Source organism: Zea mays, chromosome 6 (genome assembly GCF_902167145.1).
Source record: "Zea mays cultivar B73 chromosome 6, Zm-B73-REFERENCE-NAM-5.0, whole genome shotgun sequence".
Lineage (NCBI taxonomy): Eukaryota > Viridiplantae > Streptophyta > Magnoliopsida > Poales > Poaceae > Zea > Zea mays.
In genome coordinates, this window is record NC_050101.1 from 120,887,258 (window position 1) to 120,906,761 (window position 19,504).

The following is a 19,504-nucleotide window of genomic DNA, read 5'->3' on the forward strand; positions in this document are numbered from 1 at the left end:
TTTCTCGTAGTGCAAATCTGAAAGCACCTCTGGACCTGCTTTTAGTGGCTTTTCAGATGGAACTGTGAAAACATATATCGAAGAATTTTTAACGACTTTTAATGGTTTCCACCAAATGATTTTTAGCTTTTTAACAGCTTACAGCCTACAGCAGCTTTTTCCACAGCTCACAGCCCACAGCAACTTTTTTCACAGCCACAGCCCAACCAAACAGACCCTTATAGCAAGCCATGGCTCAGAACATCTCCATCTCCGGCAGGTCCCTACTATCATCCCACACCTGTCATATTAAACGAGATAAAGCCATTTTAACTTACTTAGAATTTAAACACACCTAATTCAACTCAATCCAAATGGATTGAGACCGACAAGTGTCTCGATTTTATTCCTTACCCACAAACCAACAAATTTCTCTACCACACTATACACCTCACCTGCGGCCTGCGGTGCGCCGACTTTTTTTTTTCTTTTCACCAGAAAAGCAGCAATGATTCTGCCCAGGAATATTCCCTGGAGTGTGCGCATCTGTACTTGCCCCTTTCCGCCATCACGTACTAGTTTTTAGCGCAAACGCACTCGATCTGCCCCTTCCGGTCGTCCACCCCCCTAGCGTCTCTGTTCAGCCCTACTGTTCCCGCTAACCCAACCCAGTAGATCGTTGCAGCCTGCTGCTTGATGCATTTTTCTTCTTCTTTTTCTTTTTTACCGAAGCGATCAGACTGAACTTCATATTTTTCTACCAAAATAGACCACCTTGACAATTTACACCTCTTGTTTTTTCTAAAAAAAAAAGAAAGAAAAGGGGGCAAAATGGATTACCAATTTCAAAACCCAAAAGGCTTTCCAAAAATTAAAAAAAAAACAGCATACTCTTCTTCGCCAGATATCTGACAAAAGAATTAAACCAGATTCTTCACAAAGCACTAGTGGACCTCAGCTGGCACAGTCGTGCATGATTTTATGTGTCACATGGCGCCAATTCGGGGGGGGGGGGGGGGGGGGGGGGGGGTGCGGGGGGCGATTTATGCTAGATCGGATAGCTGCAGTGCAAGGCGCCGCGCGCCCGCACCCCGTCCACTCCAGCAAGTTGCAAAACAGGGAAGGGATTGGAAGGTTGCGATTGCGAGGGACAGGGCAGACAGCAATGGGATTTAAAGGGCCTGGTGGTTTGCTGCAGTATCCTCTTGTTTTTCTGTCCGGCCGCTTGCGCTTGCGCCCTTGACGACTGGTGTACAGTTGCCAGGCACGTCTCTGTTGCTGCCACTGCCAGATCTCTCCTGTTCTTTTCTGCCAGATCTCTCCTCCTGCGTGCCTCCTAGTAAAAATTCTACACTAAAGTCCTGGTACAATTGACGAGGAGTCCGATAGCGTAATAATGCTTGGAGGGAGTACTAGTAGCGTTCGACAACTCACCCCTACAGACCTGCAGGGCTGGCTACACAGCCACCAGGGGATGATGATAATATAGCTCTCGCTCGCTAGGGCGAGCACCGACCTTTCTCACCCCGGCCGGGCCCCGTTTGTTTCATCATCATCGCCTTCTTTTTTTCTCTTTTCCATATCCATGCATGTTCGATTCGTCGCGGCCTCTTGTACCTTTTTTTCCCTTTTTCTCTCCTTGCTTGCGTGACCACTCCATGGCTCGTTTCCTGCCGGTGCTTTAGCCTTTATGCCTCCATGAACGAACTCTTACGACCAATATGAACCTCCCTTTATCTCATCATGGACCGAACAATATATGTGCTTTTTTTTTTTTTTTGCACGATCCGATCGATGCAGTGCATGCAGGTGCAGCCATCTCCCTACGCATCCGCACTTCGGTCATGCATGCACACATTGACACATATATAAAAGGCACAACCGTCGGCTACAAATTAATTAGGGAGCTGCACTGCACGATAGTGGCATCGCACGGTAATCAATAGCGATGGCATCCACCGCGCAATAATGCCCCTTTTGCCTCCTACACAATTTCAGCGTGCTCGCCTCTTTTTTTTCTCTCTCCATTATTTGTCGACGAATGGTTGGAGAAGGAAACGGAATAAATCGTTTGCAGGTTTATAGGTGGTGTTTGGAGTTTGGTTCCCTTAGAGCAACTCCAAAAAAATGCTAAAAACTTTTCTCCAAAATCTGATTGTTGGGGGCATACTAAAACTTGTTAGGCCGTTAGGGGTGGATGACGTTGTTTGCTCCAACAGTTCTCCAATCAAAACACTAAAACCAAATCTGGGTCAACTCAAAAGAAGCACATGTGTTGTTTCAGCCTTTTTGTTTGCATCGACCCTTGTTTGAAAATTACGACACTGATGACTCATGTGTTTGGAAACCTGTACATGTTCACGCATATTCACTATGTTAGCTCGTTTCTGTGACAAAAAAGTTTCAATCATCATTGGAATAACTTTGCGAATAGATGATCATCATGCTCATAAATTTAATATTCACTAAGTCACTAAAATGTTTGGATACCTGAACTTAAATCAACAATTCACCCACAATCACTAAAATGTTTGGATACCTGAACTGAAAATCAACAATTCACCACGTTCACTATGTTTGGATACTTGAATTGAAATATTTTAATAATACTAACATGTGTAGCACACAACCCCTCCCCTGTTCCGAGCACATTAAGTAATAGAACAGGGTGACTCATGAAAGTGCTCATAGTGCTATCCAATTTTACTATTTTAGCAATCAGTTCAGTAAAAAGACACAATGACTTCTGAATATTGCCTGTTTTGACGGCTTGCCTCTGATTCTGAGCATCAGTTCATATAAATATTGATGAATTTCAGCCTTTACATATACCAGAGAGCAAAATAGAGAGCACTATATTTAGTATAACATAAAACAAAAGTGTCACAGAACATATATCTGCACCCACGAAAATTCACATTGAACACTAACTAATAAACTAAAATAAGCTTTCATTTTAACCTGCAACACTGGGAGAACTAAAGCAATAAAGCAACACGGGGAGAACTAAAGCAATAAAGCTCCTCGACCTCGTAGGTACATTGCGTCGTCGGCATAGTTGTCTCCATCCCCGACCATGTGCCAATGGGGAAAACATCGACTGCTATACGCCATCTCTCGCACCCTCTGGTTGTCACAACGAGCTGCTGTCTACAGATTGACACCAGGTCCCCTTGCCGGATGCACTCTGTCGAGGATCGATCAACGGGCGCAACTTGGAACAGTGGCGACGATGGATATCCCTCCTTGCCTCCACAACAAAAATGGCGCGCGAAGGTGGACATCGGCATGGGAAGTAGATGGATTGGGGGATTCTAGGTTCACGCAAATATGCGGGAGAGAGGCTGCTGATGGGGGAGGGGCGAAAAAGTTGGGGAAAGATTGGGGTTCTCTTGGGGACGGTATATCTTAGTCACTCTTTTTGGTATTTTAGAGATTAAAACTGGCTAAACTTTAGAAGATGGAATCAAACACCTTCTTAGAGCAACTCCAACAGTTTATATAAAAATTCTAGCTAAATCTCATGTTTAGAGAGCCATTTTTAAAATGTATAGCTCCTTACAAGGCATGGGTACCAACAGACTATATAAACTAAATGTTGACCCAACTTTTGTGTATGTTTGAATTTTTCTGTATTGCACACACCGCTCTAAACACTCGGACGCCTGGAACCTGCAGATTCAGATGCGGCAACCTGCAACCTTAATTAGACGCCTGCGGTGAACATTGGAGAGCACTCGACGCCTGCCAACTGAACTCAACACCGACGGTGAATAGTGGGAGAACTTGATGTCTGCAACTTGAAGATTGTTGCACTATTTTGATGGCCTGTTCGTGTACTGTGTTGTTGAGAATCCGACACCGAGAAGCTAAAATTTGCCGCCATGACTTCGACGTCTTGTACGGTGTCTGCAGGTCTGGCCGACATCGTACCTTCACTCACCGTTGGACGGGGTCGCTACGGTCTAACCATGGGGGGCTGTCGGTGCCGGAAGCGTTCAGCGGCGTCGGCTGAACACGGAGTCGATTTCACAAAATCGCGAGCGTGGGAACATGGAGCCGTCGGTGCTGGAAGAGTTCGAGGACATGAAGCTGCTCAATGACCTGCTCCAAGCGAAGAAGAGGGAGACCCGGTGGAAGACACCCATCCACGTGGTGTGGAGGTGGGAGGGGGAGGTGCGCGAAAGCGCCGGAGAACGCGTAGAGGTGAGCGCAGGCGGATGATGGCGAGTGTGCACTCCTCGGCAAAGATGGCGAGCGGTGCGGACGCGTTGCCGAGCGCGATGAATTACCGAGGATGAAGGAAAGGCTGTTGGATCCAGTTTTTCTGGGCACTTTCTTTTTTTTACCAAGCATGGAACGTTTGAATAGGCTGTTGGAGCTGCTCTTAAGGCTTGTTCCTTTTTGAATAAGATAGTCTAATTAGATAACTCGGTCATCTAGTGTCACTAGATGTTGGAATCATATGAATTACATATAGGCCTAACGTTGATGCTACTGCTGCGGTTGTTGATTACCAACAACCTTGGAGAGAACGGGTGAACGTTCTGCTGTTGGTGGTGGTACGCGAGGGCGTTCGACTACTTCCACTATATCAGCACGTTCTTCTTCAGCTGTGGTGCATGTGCTAGAGCATAGCGCACATCTATCTGCGATGTTTGAACGTGTGACTGTTATGAAGGTATTGTTATTTAAGCACTATATCAAACCGTACGTCTATATTTTCTGGTGTCGATTATATTGACTACACATGTTTTACAAAGTCTTCTACTGAAAAAAAAGAAGTTATAACATATGATCATGTATTAACAATCGATCTTATTTTTTTAGCTAATCTTGTTCGATATCAACTTTTATCGCATAGCAGTGTTTTCTCAAGAGGTGCGTCGTTTGCGTGTGCGCTCGGGGTCTCCGAATTCGGTAAGTGCTGAGCTAAACAACCAATTATTTGCGTGACACGCAACTACGCAAGTCTTATCGTTTGGTTATGGCGCCCAGTTATTTGCATTGGAAGAAGTTCAGTGCGCCAGCTTTGTGGGCAGAGAATCAGTGCCCCTGCAGGCTTGCGTACCGTACGCAAGCAGAAGTTAGACGCTCTCACAATCACAAGCAATTAAAGAAGGCACATTATGGTTAGTGACGGGCGTACGTGTCGGCATGGCGCATCCTGAAAAATAGATCAAGTTTGACATCTGAAAGCGCAGCATTTTGCACAATAATCTGGATTACGGAAGGGCCGATGATCGATGATGCACCCACAGGAAAAGCGAAGGCCGCCCTTATTAGCCGTGTATGCTTTCAAATTATTCCGGTCACTAGTCAGCGGATAAAAATATACTGCTAGTGCTAGTGTGTTACTGCGGTTTCTATATTCATAATATTTACGATATCTATTCTAATGGTTAGAAGCTAAGCTTGTAAGAGAAACCCTAGATTCTAGGTTTAATTTTGTATTTTTTTTCCGGCGGCACGTGTGAGAGGAAGTCACGAGAAGAAATTCTTACTTAGGGATAGTTTGGAAACTCAAATCTTAATCGAGATTGAAGGAGATTCAAGAGAAAATTAGTTCATTTCCATCCTAATTCCCTCCAATTTCGAAGGTGATTCGAGGTTTCCAAAGTAGCCCTTAGAGCTTGTTTGGGAGTGTGATATCGAAGATGGTTGGAAAAACGCAGGAAGCAGTCCATTTTCACATAATAAAACGCAGGAACTCTAAAGAAGTTCATAGTCAATAGCCTAATATGACACTGGAATGAGTTGGCCATCGGAGCGGCAAGTTTGGCCACCTGATCCACGGATCGATTCGCAGTCTGCTTCCAGAGAGGGAACATGACGTCAAAAGAAAAAACACTGCTCCGTTTCCCTGCCCTGTACCTATCAACGGGCCATTCACATACAGCGCACATTGTCAGCCCGAAATTTTGTCACGTACGGCAGTACACGTCATTGCCGATGCAACAGGAGCTGGAAGTCTGGTCGTCAAAGCTGACGCTACGGGGCTCTAGGGACGACGGAGGTGTACGTGCCGGGGGGGGGGGGGGGGCCTTGTCCGCTTGCCTCACGACCGCTCCGTCCGCTCGGAGAAGTCGCCACGCCGAGCCAAACCACCAAGGGGGGAACAAAGTAGCACGAGCAAGCGCCCGCCCGTCCTCGTGACGTGTCGGTTGTGTGTCCCGTCCCGTCCTGGACTCGCCACCCTGTGACAGCAGCACACACGACACGATACACACCGACAGTCAGTCACCGAGAGATAGGGTCGGATCGGATGAGGCAGGCAGAAGGTTCCCGGTAGCGAGATTCAGCGGGCTGGATCTGAGAGGTCACGCTTTAGATTCGAAAATAAAGAAGGACGGACCCAATAATCAGCCGCCGCCGCCGGCGACCAACCCGGCAGCGGCAGCCGTACCCGTACCGTCAAAGCAGGGACGGCGACGCTGCTGCCTGTTGGTTTCGTACCCGTGGACCGAAGACGACGACGGCCACGCCCACGCCCACGGCAGCGGCAACTAGCGTACGGCAGTTTTGTGCAGTCCGGTCGATCGGTCCCCGACCTCCGTGCGGGCACGTCTGCGGGCGGCGTGTGCAGGTCAAAAACATCGGCCACGCTTGTTTGACCGGACCACGTCGGCCGCGTTTCACGAGCGGGGCTCTTTGGGACGTTTTTTTTTTCTTCTTTCTTCTTCTGTCAGCGCTAGTAGCCTAGGTGGTGTGTATCGGGCTATCGGCGGAGAGAAGGCGGGACTGCACAATAAAAATTTAATGATATTACTAGTATAGTGCCCGTGCGTTGCGACGGCGCACAATTATCATAACATGTTTGAGCACAATGATTATATGAAAACGAATACATATATTAACAAAGTATAATTGTCTCATAAATTCTTTTTGCCAACAACCAATATAGTGTGTTGCGACGATGTACAATGATAATTGATAAGTGACTCTAGCAATTTACCTAAGGGCTTGTTCGTTTTGCTCTCAATCTGTGTGGATTCGGTGGGATTGGGTGAGTTTAAATTCCAAAACAAGTCAAAATCTTTCATAATTTTTTCCAATTCCATCTAATCCATATGGAAAAGGAATAACCGAACAAGATCTAAGTGGATAATAGAAAAGCACACCAACGTGATGCCTACACATGAACTTCTAACATCTATTTCTGCAAGTCTTTAGAAAATTTACAGCTCATCTGGAATTTCAGAACACTCAAAACTGTTCAGACTCTCTAAACCGGAGCACTACGTCATAGTTAAGACGGTTGTACTCATAGACATTTGGTGTTAAAATGGCAAGAGGATTTCCTTCAACAAGATTAAGGTTATTGTTTACAATAAATAGCCCATCCTGAAAATCATACACGGTGAGTATAAATGACTCATAACTGAAGCTAAGGGAAAAAGAACAAATAAATAACTCCAAGTACTACCCCATCCACAACACTTCGAGTGATTCATAACTTGTTCAGAAACAAAAGAACAATTCGAGTCATACCCAAAGCAGCTCGAGGAAGCCATCCACTAAAACAAAAAAGATTATAATATTAAAGAAAGATTTGAATATTAAAAGAAAATAACTCAAAGCAGTCAATTAAATAATAGGGCCATTCCTGATACTTTTTTTGTTCTAAAAAAATATGTAGAAATTCAAGGGTATTAAGAAGTGCTAGTCCCTGAGATCCACACAATAACATCGAATATTATTTTGGGCCCAGTATGAGTAACCTGTCAATGTATGAGTAACCTGTCAATCTAGGGAAACAATAAAAGCACTGGAACCTGCTTCTTCGACCACCATTTCCTTGAATTCAAGGGGACTCGATAATAATGGACAATTCAGAAATTTACATACCATTTTATTTTCAACTAATATCTAAAACTATTTAGGAAAACAAATTATGCTATAAAAATCAAGTATGAGAATTGAGAAAGTAGCATCTGACACAACTCTGCTGCAGAAAATGGCTCAAGTACCATACATAATTCTTCACGAGAAAGATATAGTAAGGAGGGGACTATTGAGACTCCTCTACTCTTGAGATGATCTAATATATCATCATTCATGGGTGGCAACATCTAGAGGGATTCATAATCTCTCTCAAACCAGAGACCCTAGCAAAGGTAAAAATAGAAAAGATGAACCAATGCAATCCTTCTCCAATGAAGGATTTAGACTCGTTTTTATATTTTTATTATATAGTTGAAAAAAATAAAAGTTGATCCAATGCAATTCACATGTATGATCATCTACAAGTCAATGCACTCATAAGCCATCCACTATTGGCGCATACATCAATCATGCCTATATGATACGTATGCTCTGATCAAGAACTGATTTCAAGTTAGTGAGATAGTCGCTTATTGGCAATTCTGCTTTGGAGAAATGTGCCTGCAAGACAAATAGAATAAAAAAACGATCACCACATCACTGTGCATCAAATACTATCAAACTAAAAATACTGCTAAAGAAAGAACATTCTGGTCATATGTTCAACTCATTGTACCTGAAAGAGTAAGTTGGCTTCAATATGTGGATCATCAAGGTGGTGTTGATCAACTGGATACGGGACATTTCCGCTGATCAACTGGATCATCAAGAATGCATAACCATATAAACAAATGAACCTTGAAGTCACAGTATTTCTTACAGTTGTTCTGGTCTCTGCTCTTTCCTATTATTGGCGCCCTGAGTCATGATGCTCTTGTACTGGATGAAAATAGGAGGCATAGAACAATAAAACCCAAAAGTTGTTTGTTGCTTGTATATAATATATTTCTGTTGTCTTGAATATTTCGTTGCCTATCATGGAACCATGGAATGGATGAAGTGCAGTATGGCCTCTGGCCTGTTGTCTGCACCAACTCATGATCGATCATGTATCCATCCGCTCCACCTGCATGTTCTGCTCCATCTGCATGCCGGCCAACATGGCTGGTGATTCACACCTCACCAACAAACTGAATGGTTTGCTTGATCTCATGCAGCATGCAAAGGCTGCTCACTGAAAGGAATAAACATGGTTTAATGCAGCCGAAGTGAACTATGATTTGGAACGGGTGGAGTGTGTTCTTCCTCATTCTGCAAGCTGTCCTCTCCGCACCTCCCGTGCTGTGGAAGCCTGCTGCGCCTTGTTGGCCCAAGTGCACCTGTGCACTCTGTCCGACACAGATGATGACCATGGAATCAATTAGTGATCTTGAAGCTGCATGCTTGAATAGCAAACCATTCTAGTCTGGTTTCTCTCGCCTCTAGACTTCTTTCTCCTGCTCGTCTTCTACAAATAGGGTTCCCTTTGATCGCACAGTGTTAACCACCTCAGCGTCTTCTGTCTGATCATTAGGCAGATTATAGAAGTGAAGGTTCAGGGTCATGATTGTGAGTGGCGGCATCCTAAATTATTTTCTATGGATTCACACACCCAATATTGGAGTCCAAAGTCTGCTACTAATTTTAATGGTCCAACTAAGTCCCACTTATAGTGTCTATAAAATGGAGTTGTGCTACTGCTGCAGTGATTCTGATCTGAAATTCAAATTGGAAACAGGTGCAAAGGCATCTACAACTACGAATTGAAGCACAAGGGAAATACCTACAAGCAGTTTTGGAGCAGGCACAAGAAACACTTGGAAAACAGAATTTGGGTCCTGCGAACCTGGAAGATGCAAAAATAAAAATATCAGAGTTAGTTTCACAAGTATCAACTGAATGCTTCAGTAATGCAATTACAGATGTAAAAGGAAGTTCAAGTGTGCATAGGTTAGAGCCCAGACAAATCCAGTTTGTTGAAAGCTCAATAAATAGTTATTTGTCTGTGGCCGAAGTATTCATCAAGGAGCAGAGACTACAGCACCATGGAGTACTAAAAACACATGATGGTAGTTCATTATTTTGCAGAAAAAGACCGCATGAACATGAGACCCAGTTTGTCCTTAACAGAAGCCTAAGTGAGCGTAGGATGGCACATTTGCAGAATAATGAACAATACAGTAAAGCAGAGTTTGGGTATGAAAGTGACACAGAGATAGTGCATGAGTATACCGCACCCCAAAATGGTGGAGGTAGCACCACCAGTTCGGCATCAGGAGATTGTTTTCTGACACCATGGCGAAGCTTTGCAACCTCAAAACTCCCTTCTTGTGCGTCTAATTCAGATTCAAGTTTTTCCTCCTCTATCTCAGATAGAACATCTGCCTCCTCTTCCAGCTTAGTTTTCTCAACCTCAACAATAGTCTCCAAAGATTTAACAAGTAAATTTTGCTTTGACTTAGCAGGAGATTGTTTTTTTGTTTTTGGGTTTAACAAATAGTTGGGAAATGGAAGCTAGAAGGTCGACATTATCTAGAATTCTCATTTTTCAGCTTCTTTTTTAAAAGTTCAGTGTCTGTAGTTCCATACTTTGAGACTGTTGTTTATCAGCGGGTTCCATACAGAAACCTTAAATTCGGAAAACCAAACACAAAATCTTACCATAGGTTATTGCTATCCCATTTAAGGCCGTGTTCGTTTGTATCGGATTACACCCGGAATCGTTCCGTCTAAACAAAGTTTATATAAATTAGAGAAGCAATCCGGTTAGGAATTATTCCGACCCATCAATCCGGTGGAAACGAAAAGGGCCTAAATAAAATCACCTATATGATATATAGAATATGTGGTGACGCACGGGGGCCTAATTAGGATTTAACAGAACACAGTTAGGTTTTAATAAAACAGAACATCATTTCTGCCAACATGTTCAGAAATTGCATACCTCACTGAAGAAGATCAAGTAACAATCTGCGCGTGCACACAAAACAAAAAACATGGGGTCGACATTTAGCATACGCATTGTTTCCTGTTAACCAAATCTAAAAAAACTTTAGCCACCTCATATGCACCTATAATGGTACCCTGCCACCAAAGCAGGTTGGAGAAAAAACACAGTACAGGGATGTCTAGTATTTCTCGAGTATTGGTGTCAACATTATGATCTGCAACATGGCAAAATTAATCATACTGACATGACATACGATTCATATATCTCATTCTGAAAAAAGTTTGAGAAGCTAGCACCTTATTTATGTTGATTTGTTGGTCTGCCTCAATGCCTCATGTTGGTCAGCCCCCATAGTTATATTGTGGCCAGAGACCATCAATTCAGTCAGAACAAAGATCATGAAATGGCTATCAATAGTACAGTTATTGGACACAACTGTATTTTTGTACTCCCTAGCGACCTTCCACTTTTCCCATTTTTAGCTTTTAGTAAGCAATACAAGGATCAAAGTAAGAGTGAGGTGACCTAGACTCCTAGTTCCAGTCCTGTGTAGCATACATGACAGTCCCCAAAGGCATGGACCGCAAATATTCATAATCTGCAACAATGAACCAGACCATGTCAGAGCTTTGGCCTCTTTCAAAACCAGAATATCTCTTGGTGACAGGGAAAAACGAATCATAAAGTGAATTATACATAGTAGAGATTAAATATAGATTCCCATAATCCTACCTCAACCCTCTACCTTCAAGGGATTTACACATAAATAAGCCACAAAACACATCTGAATAAAGCAATTCGGGGGTGCACTAACAAAATCAGCTCAAGAACCAACCAAATCCGATAACTGTTTCATGATTCTTACCTTGGGTAGATTCCCACAGCTTTGGACAAAGATAGCGAGGTAGTTCGGGGCATTAACCAAGAGTTATATGTTACCTTGAGGGTAGTTTTTTTTCTGTTTGTTTGTCATCTTGAGGGAAGGAGACCTCAGCTAGTTCCTTGATTCCTACATGAAACCCGGAACAGATCAAACCTGTAAAACCTTAAGGTATTATTTTGTATTTTTTATTCAGGCAGGGAAAATGGTGATAAACACAACATATTGGTTGAAATTCATACCGTAAATATCCATTTGATCACCCTTTGCTTGATATCCTTACTGTTTGTCTATACAACCCTAATCTCAAACCATGCATCTGCAGCACCTAATTTATATCAATTTTAATCAGGCAGACATTAGCCCAGTGCCTACCTCCATAGAAGCTGGAAGTCCTAGCTGTTTCCTTTTGCAGAAGAGAAAAAACTGGCACCTTTTTGGTAATCTATAACTGTCAGAGAAGTGCATGTCCTCAGTGGTGATTATCATGGGGAAACCTGTATTAACAGTGACTAAATCACTAAATTGATGGACCAAAGATGTTTCAGTTGGAATAACTCTATGATGGTTGGACATGAACAGACCATGATCATGACCATCACGATGAACAAAAGAAGCATGAACAAACCTTCAACGAAGAAGCAGAAAAAATGATCAAGAGTGTGAAACAAGCACTCGGAAATGGTGAAGGCTGCCGAGTATGTTATTCATCTACTGGCTCTTATTTAATTGACAGAATGGCACTACAGGTTGTGATTGTGAATGCATTTTATAGCATTGCTAATAAAGCTGTGCCCACAATTTTCACAGGTCTATGGGATGTTGGATGTGCAGAGGGTGGCTGGTAACTTCCATATCTCAGTGCATGGTTTGAACATTTTTGTTGCTGAAAAGGTCAGTAATCCAAAATCCCAGATACATAAAGTTAATCCATCCTTTGTGCATTTTGATTATGAAGTATGTGTAGTTTATTTACATAAGATTAAATTCTAAACGGCAAAAAAAACTTAATTGCAATGCTAGTGATTTTGTGCTATTAGAAAAAAATGCTAAATTTAAATGGGAATAAAAAGGAGAGAGAGAAATAACAAGTGAGCTACGAAACTACCAAAAATTGCCATTGGAACAAAAGATATGTGATCCCTTGAACATAGGCTTATTCTCACCACCATATGATATTGAAATAACCATGATTTCTTCTGAGGCTCTTTCATTGGCATTGTGCCTTTTCCAGTCTTTCCACTGGTATGAAAACAACATGAAGTATCTTCTCTTCTTTAGGCATATGCTACTTCACAGCTATTTTTATGATTCAGAATATTTTTTTCCTGCAAGGTCTTTCAGTTCTTATGGATACAAATCGTTTCATCTGCATCAAAGGAATCACAGTTTTTGTCGATTTTGATGTTTTTATTTTTGTAAACAGGCAGACTTGCTTTCTCTCCTTGCCCCTTAACAGAGGGCTCCTGTGCAATATTATACTCCAATTGACATTATCGATACATTTTTCAGCTAGTTATTTAATATATGTTAACAATATGTATCTTCTTTATGCAGATTTTTGAAGGGTCAAACCATGTGAACGTCAGTCATGTTATCCACGAGCTGTCATTTGGCCCAAAGTATCCAGGAATTCATAACCCACTGGATGAAACTTCAAGGATACTTCATGACACAAGTGGAACCTTCAAATACTATATTAAGGTGGGTTGCCATTCATCGAGCCTTTTAAATTTGCAGTAAAGTGATGACCTGATCAGACCAAATAGATGGCAACAAAGCCAAGAACAAAAGAGGTGCATGTCACCATGGACAGGGGCTGTGGCTGTGCTGTGATGTGATGTGCGCCTGTGCCACCCCAACCCCACCACCCCATTCCTCCTCACCGAAGCACAGAACAGCGCAATACACAGACTCGCAGGGCTCCTAGAAAAGAGAAAGTAGACGACCAAAAGAAACTGGAGAAAAAGAGAGGAGCTCAAAAGCAAGGCGAGGCCTCCTCCGCCCCTTTTTCTCCCCTCCCAATTCACACAGGATTCTTCACTCGCCCGCCTAGTTGTTTCTTTTAGTGCCGCCCCCATTCCCCTCTGATCCGAGCCTTTCGCTCAAAGCCGAGGGCAGGAAAGATCACCCCCATTACGGCCGGTCAGAGAACAGATCGCCACACGCCCGCAACCAACCCCAAATCCCGACCCGAAACCCAGCGAAAACCGCACCTCTCAGCTCTGTTTCACCAACCTGCTCCTCGAAGGAGACCACGCGCGACTGGATCTGCATGAGCACGTAGTAGGTGTCCTCCTTTTGCGCGTCAGACTCCAGCTTCCCAAGGTCCTACGTGGAGGAGGCTTGGCTCGTCGTTGCGTCCTCCGCCTTCTCGACGCCGCAGAGGAGCACTTGCGCGTCTGGTGAGGCCACGCGAGAACGTGGACCTGATGGCGGTTCGACATCGCATCCTCCGCCTTCTTGACGGCATGGAGGAGGTGCGCGGCGGAGGCGGCCGTGGACGGAGAGTTGGGCGAGCCTAATCGATAGAGCGGAGGAGGCGGCCGTGGAGGGAGAGGTGGAGGACCGCGGCAGCCATGGCGCGGCTAGGAGCAAGCAGAGGCGCCGCTGCTGTGTGTGTGCTCCCTGACTCCCTGTCGCGTCCCAGATCGGAGCTCCCCTCTGTGCACGGGACACCACCGGTCCGGGCGTCTCCACTCCCCCCGGATCTTTGCAACTATGGAGGGGGGGCACCGACGATGCGCGGGGATTGATGTGGGGCGCCGACGACGAACGGGCGCGACAGATGTGGATCCTCATCGGATGCGCCGATGGAAGGGGATCGATACAGAGCGTGGATGGGGGCACGACGCGTGGATGGAAGGGCGGGCGACGACGACGAGGGGAAGAGGATCACGGGGCGAGACATAGGCGAGGGTACGGCGGGGGCTGGCCGAGATTGGCGGTCGTGGCCAGCGCGGGATCCGCGGCGGGGGCGAGATCCGGGGCAGGGGCGGCGGGGGACGGTGCCTGTGCGGTCGTGGGGGGAGGGGCACGACGGGTGCTGGCGGGCTGCTTCCATGCGCGCGCGTGGGAGGGTGCGGGGGCAGGCGGGGGCAACCAGGGTGTGGACGCTGACTCTACTGTCTTAATAGAGTAGTATAGATTTTTTTAACAAAAACTGTACTATCTCCGTTTTCAAAAAAAAATTGTCTCTCGTTAGCTCATTTTTTAACGAAAACATGATAAATAAAAAGACTAAAGGAGTAATAATGGATATCAAAAAAATATAATTAGTCGACGGCTACTAGGATGCTCATTGATTCCTACCCCTACCCTACCCCTACCCTACCGATGATGTATCAAGGGTTTTATGTATAGTTTGAGGAGCCGGCGCTGAAACCTCAGCAACTGTCAAGAAATATGGTTTCTTAAATCATCGGAATTGGGCGCATACACTCTCTTTGTTCTCAAGGTATGTTTCTCGGGTACCACGCTCCCTTTGACTGTCTCATTTTCTAAGAACATTGCATATCTTGTTTCTACTAACTCGATATGTTTGTCTAGGTGGTCAAATCTAAACATTTTTTACTTCTTCGTGTAGCCAACAAAATGGCAACTTATTGTCCTTTTATCTGATTTTTCCTACCCGGCCAGGATTGAGTATATGGAGTCTTGGCCACTCGCATCGAGGCGGCGACTCCATTCGTCTTTCTGTTGTTACCTTTTTCTCTGCATCCGTCATTGATGGAGGATTCGGGGGAGGAGGTACCCAACACTTAACACTCATGACTAGTCCTTCCAAACAACCAATTAGTGAAAAAGAAGATATCGAGGGTCACATTTATCAGGACCGTCGATCCACTGGAAAAAGAAACGCCTCAGGTGCTCCTACAAAAATGGAACGAAGCATTAGTACACATCTAGTAAACAATATCAACTCACAAGTTATAAGCTACGTACGTTAAAACCGCCACAAAGGTGGAAGCATCGAGCAGCTGTGTCTGGATGTTTGGATTGACAACCCAAGTCGGTCTGTCACAGTCACAGTCACAGTTAGGCACAGGAAGATCAGGAGGAACAGGAGCATCCTTACTAGATACATCCAGATGTAACTCCCGAGTACGACCTCTCTTCTGCCACAACGTCTCCCGATACATGTCTTTCATCTAAGAAACGATTATATATTAACACAAGTACCTAATATACTGTATAATCAGATTTCACAAACTATCAAATAAATTGTAGCCATCATATGAACTATACTATATATCATAGGAGCAACAATCAAAACTAATAATCAAAAATTACAACCCAATATACAAAACGAATCAGTGAGACACCATACTTTGGTATACAAAATATTCCAACTCGAATCTGGCCGCTTTTGAAGAAGATTTAAATAGATGGGAAGTTGACAAATGAGGAGGGCGCACCTCTCGTCCAGCAGACCGATCGATTTATAGAACTTCCTAGCTCGGCGCCAAGATCTGTGGCGCCGAGCTAGGATGCCACTTCGGTGCCACGTTGGCGCCACACTATCCCTAGCCGACACGAGCCGCCACCGCCACGTCAAAGCTCGGCGTCATAGCCTATGGCGCCGAGCTTCGGGTTCAATTTCGGAAATAAGTCATTCAGGGGTCTAAATGTAAATTGTTGTAAAAAAATAGGTTAAAAACCAAAAAAACGACGGAGAGGACGGACGTGCAACGAGTTAATTTGAAATAGATGTGATGGTTATTTATAAAAGATGATGCAGTATGATAGAATATAGATTTTACACGATTATATACACATTTGCTGGAGATAGCCTACCATATATATTTTGCCTACCGGTCAAGTTGTCGCTATAATCATGTTAGATATCGCTCTTGCCCATTTACCCTGTATATTTGTGCGCGAAAGAGGCATATTTTTCTGTAGAAGCCACGCATATTGGTCTCTCTTCCAAAAAAAAACGATAAATCTTGAAAAAAAACGTTTTAACAACTTGGGCTTCTAGAACAGTGCCAATGCACGGTGTCGTCTTTGTGTGATGAGATGATTAACCCTGGTGTACATTAATACAGTTATCACGTGTCTTTTTAGGTTATACTAGTCGGTGTCCGTGCGTTGCGACGGCTTACAACAATACCCACATAAACTATTCATCAAAAAAATTTCAAGATTTTTTATTAATTGTCTCCACTCTCTGTATAATATATTTTTTGATTTGGCTAACTGATGTTATTGTTTACTCCATGCAAATATGTCTTGGTACAACACGCCAATGAAGTGAGCGATTAAAAGAGAGTTCACAACGATTGACTGAATGAACAGAGATTATAAAATGACATAATTACATCATGCAGAGACCAAATAAGAGAAAGTTTGTGAGATCAAGTTTATAAAATAAGTCTCATGAAGTCAAACTTATAAAAAAAAATAGATCAAAATATAGAGTGATTGCTAACGTCAGGCATCAATAAAAACTGGATGCGCTCCATATAAATTATGCTACTTCGTAGCAATTATTAACGTTTAAAACCAACAAATAACATTTTATTTTGTTGTTAGTGTGACAAATCGTTGCTGCTCTATCCAATTCAACATAATGCTTGCAAGAGCAAAGAATGTCGTGTCGTGCTTGGGCTGTAGCCTCGGCCCGTAGTGCTAGCCCGGCCCGACACGATTATTTTTTTATTTTACAAAAAAATGTATATGCCTATATACAATTTATATTCAATATTAAAAACATCTTAGCGTGATGTTCTACTGGTTTGACAGTTTCACCCAGTGTCTCCCGCCTTTCTTCCATTAGGGCATGGGTTCGAACCCCACTTCCTGCACCGTTTTTTAACAATTTACACTGATATAATTAAATGGATCGACGGGCTAACGGGCTGGCCCGACACAGTTAGCAAGACAGCATGACGTGCCTGTGCTATAGTTGTGGCCCGCGTGCATTTAGCTCGTGTCGGGCGTTGTTACGCTGATTGGCCGGCATGACGTTCCTGTGTCATAGTTGTGGCCCGCGTGCATCTAGCCCGTGTCGGGCGTCGTTTGGCATCTATAGACGTGTAGCGGATTAATTTGAAATAGCTACGAGGAGTTATTTGTAAAAAAATGACGCATGACGACCGTTGAAACTGGTGCTTTAAGTATAGTATAGATAACATGCGGGATGCTATGCAACATGACCCCAACAACCATCCCTCTATGTGTCCGAAGACCGATGGAACTCGAATTTCTCAATCGCGCGATTTTAGTTTTAAAATTTTAAAAAACGTGATTCGAATTTCTCGACCAAAATTGTTGTTTCTCGAACAAAATTCATTGTTTCTCAGCCGGAATTTGTTGTTTCTTAGATGCCGAAGACTGTTTGTAATGTGTATAGATTCTTAAACGACTTTCAGATTTTTCGAAAGAAAAAAATCGTGTTTTCTCGCCGAAATTTGTTGGTTTTTTACTAAAAATAATTATTATATTTTTAGAAATTTAAAAAAATCTATATAGTATATATCAGAACACTCAGAAAAATCTAGTTTTATTTCATTTGTTTTCTGTTTTTTATATATTATTTTTCTAAAAAAATGAATGGAATTTGCCAAAAGTGGTTCGAAACCTTGTTTCCGTAGTGCACGAGAAACCTGATATACACAATATTCGACGTATCAGTGTATTGCCTTGGTTATAGGTTATATGGACCTCTTTTTTTTTACTCTTATACCAAGGTGATATTTCCTATATATGAAAGCCGGTTCAAACCGAGCTCTCTCGCGATGTCCACGTCGCCCAGAATGTTCCGACGCGTTCGATTTCTAATCAACGGAGCACCGGCCTCCACCCCTCGTTGAGCACTCTCCCTCCACAGTCTTGCCCCAGAACCTTCTCGATGCTTCTCTCGCCCTCGCTCGCGAGGCCGCGACCCATCCCTCGTACGAGGTCGGCCCCTTTCTCCTTCTGCCGCCCGCACCAACCCTCCGCCAACACTGCCCTGCTTGCACCAACCCTCCGCCCTAGGTCCCCGCCCAGCCTGCGCCAACCCTGCGCCCTCGAGCTCCCTGCCTCGCCCAGCTCGTGGAGGTGAGCAGATGCTTCAACATTTAATCCACCCTCCTTCAACTCCCTGGCCACGGCGATGGCGGCGCGCCGGTGCATGGCCGGCTCGAGGCGGGATTGGATGAATTGAGGACCGGATAGGTACACGATGGAGTGGGATGCACGGACGTTGAGGTGAGATGGCCAAAGCAGAAGGCGTCGTCACACCCGCAGTCGGAGCACAACAGACAATGGGAGTGGTGGCACGCCGGAGATTGGAGACACTCATCGTCCATGGAATGGGGCACACAGTAGCGGACGAGGGAGGGCCATAGTAGAAGGTGTCTGCGCTGAAGATCTTTGGCTCCCATCTCGCCGGCTGCAGCGAGGCGCCATGCTTTGAGGGTTGCTCCGCCATGCAGATGCTCTCCGACATCCACTTCCAGCGCGCCTGGGTCCAGGTCCCAAATTAATCTCATCTTTCTCCTTTCTCCCCCACCTGCATTTTGTCCATTTTTGGTTTGTCGTAGCCTGAGGATTTGCAGGGTGTGATCCTGCCTGTCAGCAAACTACAACAAAGCTGGCGAACGACCCTTGAGGAAATGATAGGTCCTGTGTCGTCGACCTTTTCGTCGTGCCAAAATAAGCAGAGAGACGATTCTGGCGGCCAGGTATGCTGGCTCTAAATGGTTCTTTTGATCCTGCTTTATGTTTGCATCGCTCTCACATTGTCGAAATAGTATTCAATTTAATAAAAAAACTCAACACCAGCATGTGTAAGACATGCTCTGTGCATATAGAAGAAACGCAGGTGGATAAAACTCCCATAGATAGCGACATAGTTAACCACAAGAGATTTAGGCTGGTTTTGTGCTTGTCCTTTGGCATGA

At 44.2% G+C, this 19,504-nt stretch overlaps 1 protein-coding gene and 1 pseudogene across 1 annotated transcript; one reads left to right on the forward strand and one right to left on the reverse strand.

The window, feature by feature from the left end:
• Nucleotides 1-12,165: 12,165 nt before the first annotated feature.
• LOC103629888 (probable endoplasmic reticulum-Golgi intermediate compartment protein 3) lies at nt 12,166-13,355 on the forward strand. Its single transcript, XM_020540070.1, has 3 exons — nt 12,166-12,310; nt 12,423-12,506; nt 13,170-13,355. Exons 1-3 carry the CDS (start codon nt 12,263-12,265, stop codon nt 13,353-13,355), a joined length of 318 nt encoding a protein of 105 aa, XP_020395659.1. The 5' UTR covers nt 12,166-12,262.
• A 4,928-nt stretch (nt 13,356-18,283) lies between these two features.
• LOC103629891 (uncharacterized) lies at nt 18,284-19,010 on the reverse strand (annotated as a pseudogene).
• Nucleotides 19,011-19,504: the final 494 nt, after the last annotated feature.

Coding starts and splice junctions, on each gene's coding strand:
- LOC103629888 (XM_020540070.1), top strand. CDS start 12,263: ATGATCAAGAGTGTGAAACAAGCACTCGGAAATGGTGAAGGCTGCCGA. Junction 12,311..12,422: donor GAAATGGTGAAGGCTGCCGA/GTATGTTATTCA, acceptor CAATTTTCACAG/GTCTATGGGATGTTGGATGT. Junction 12,507..13,169: donor ACATTTTTGTTGCTGAAAAG/GTCAGTAATCCA, acceptor TTCTTTATGCAG/ATTTTTGAAGGGTCAAACCA.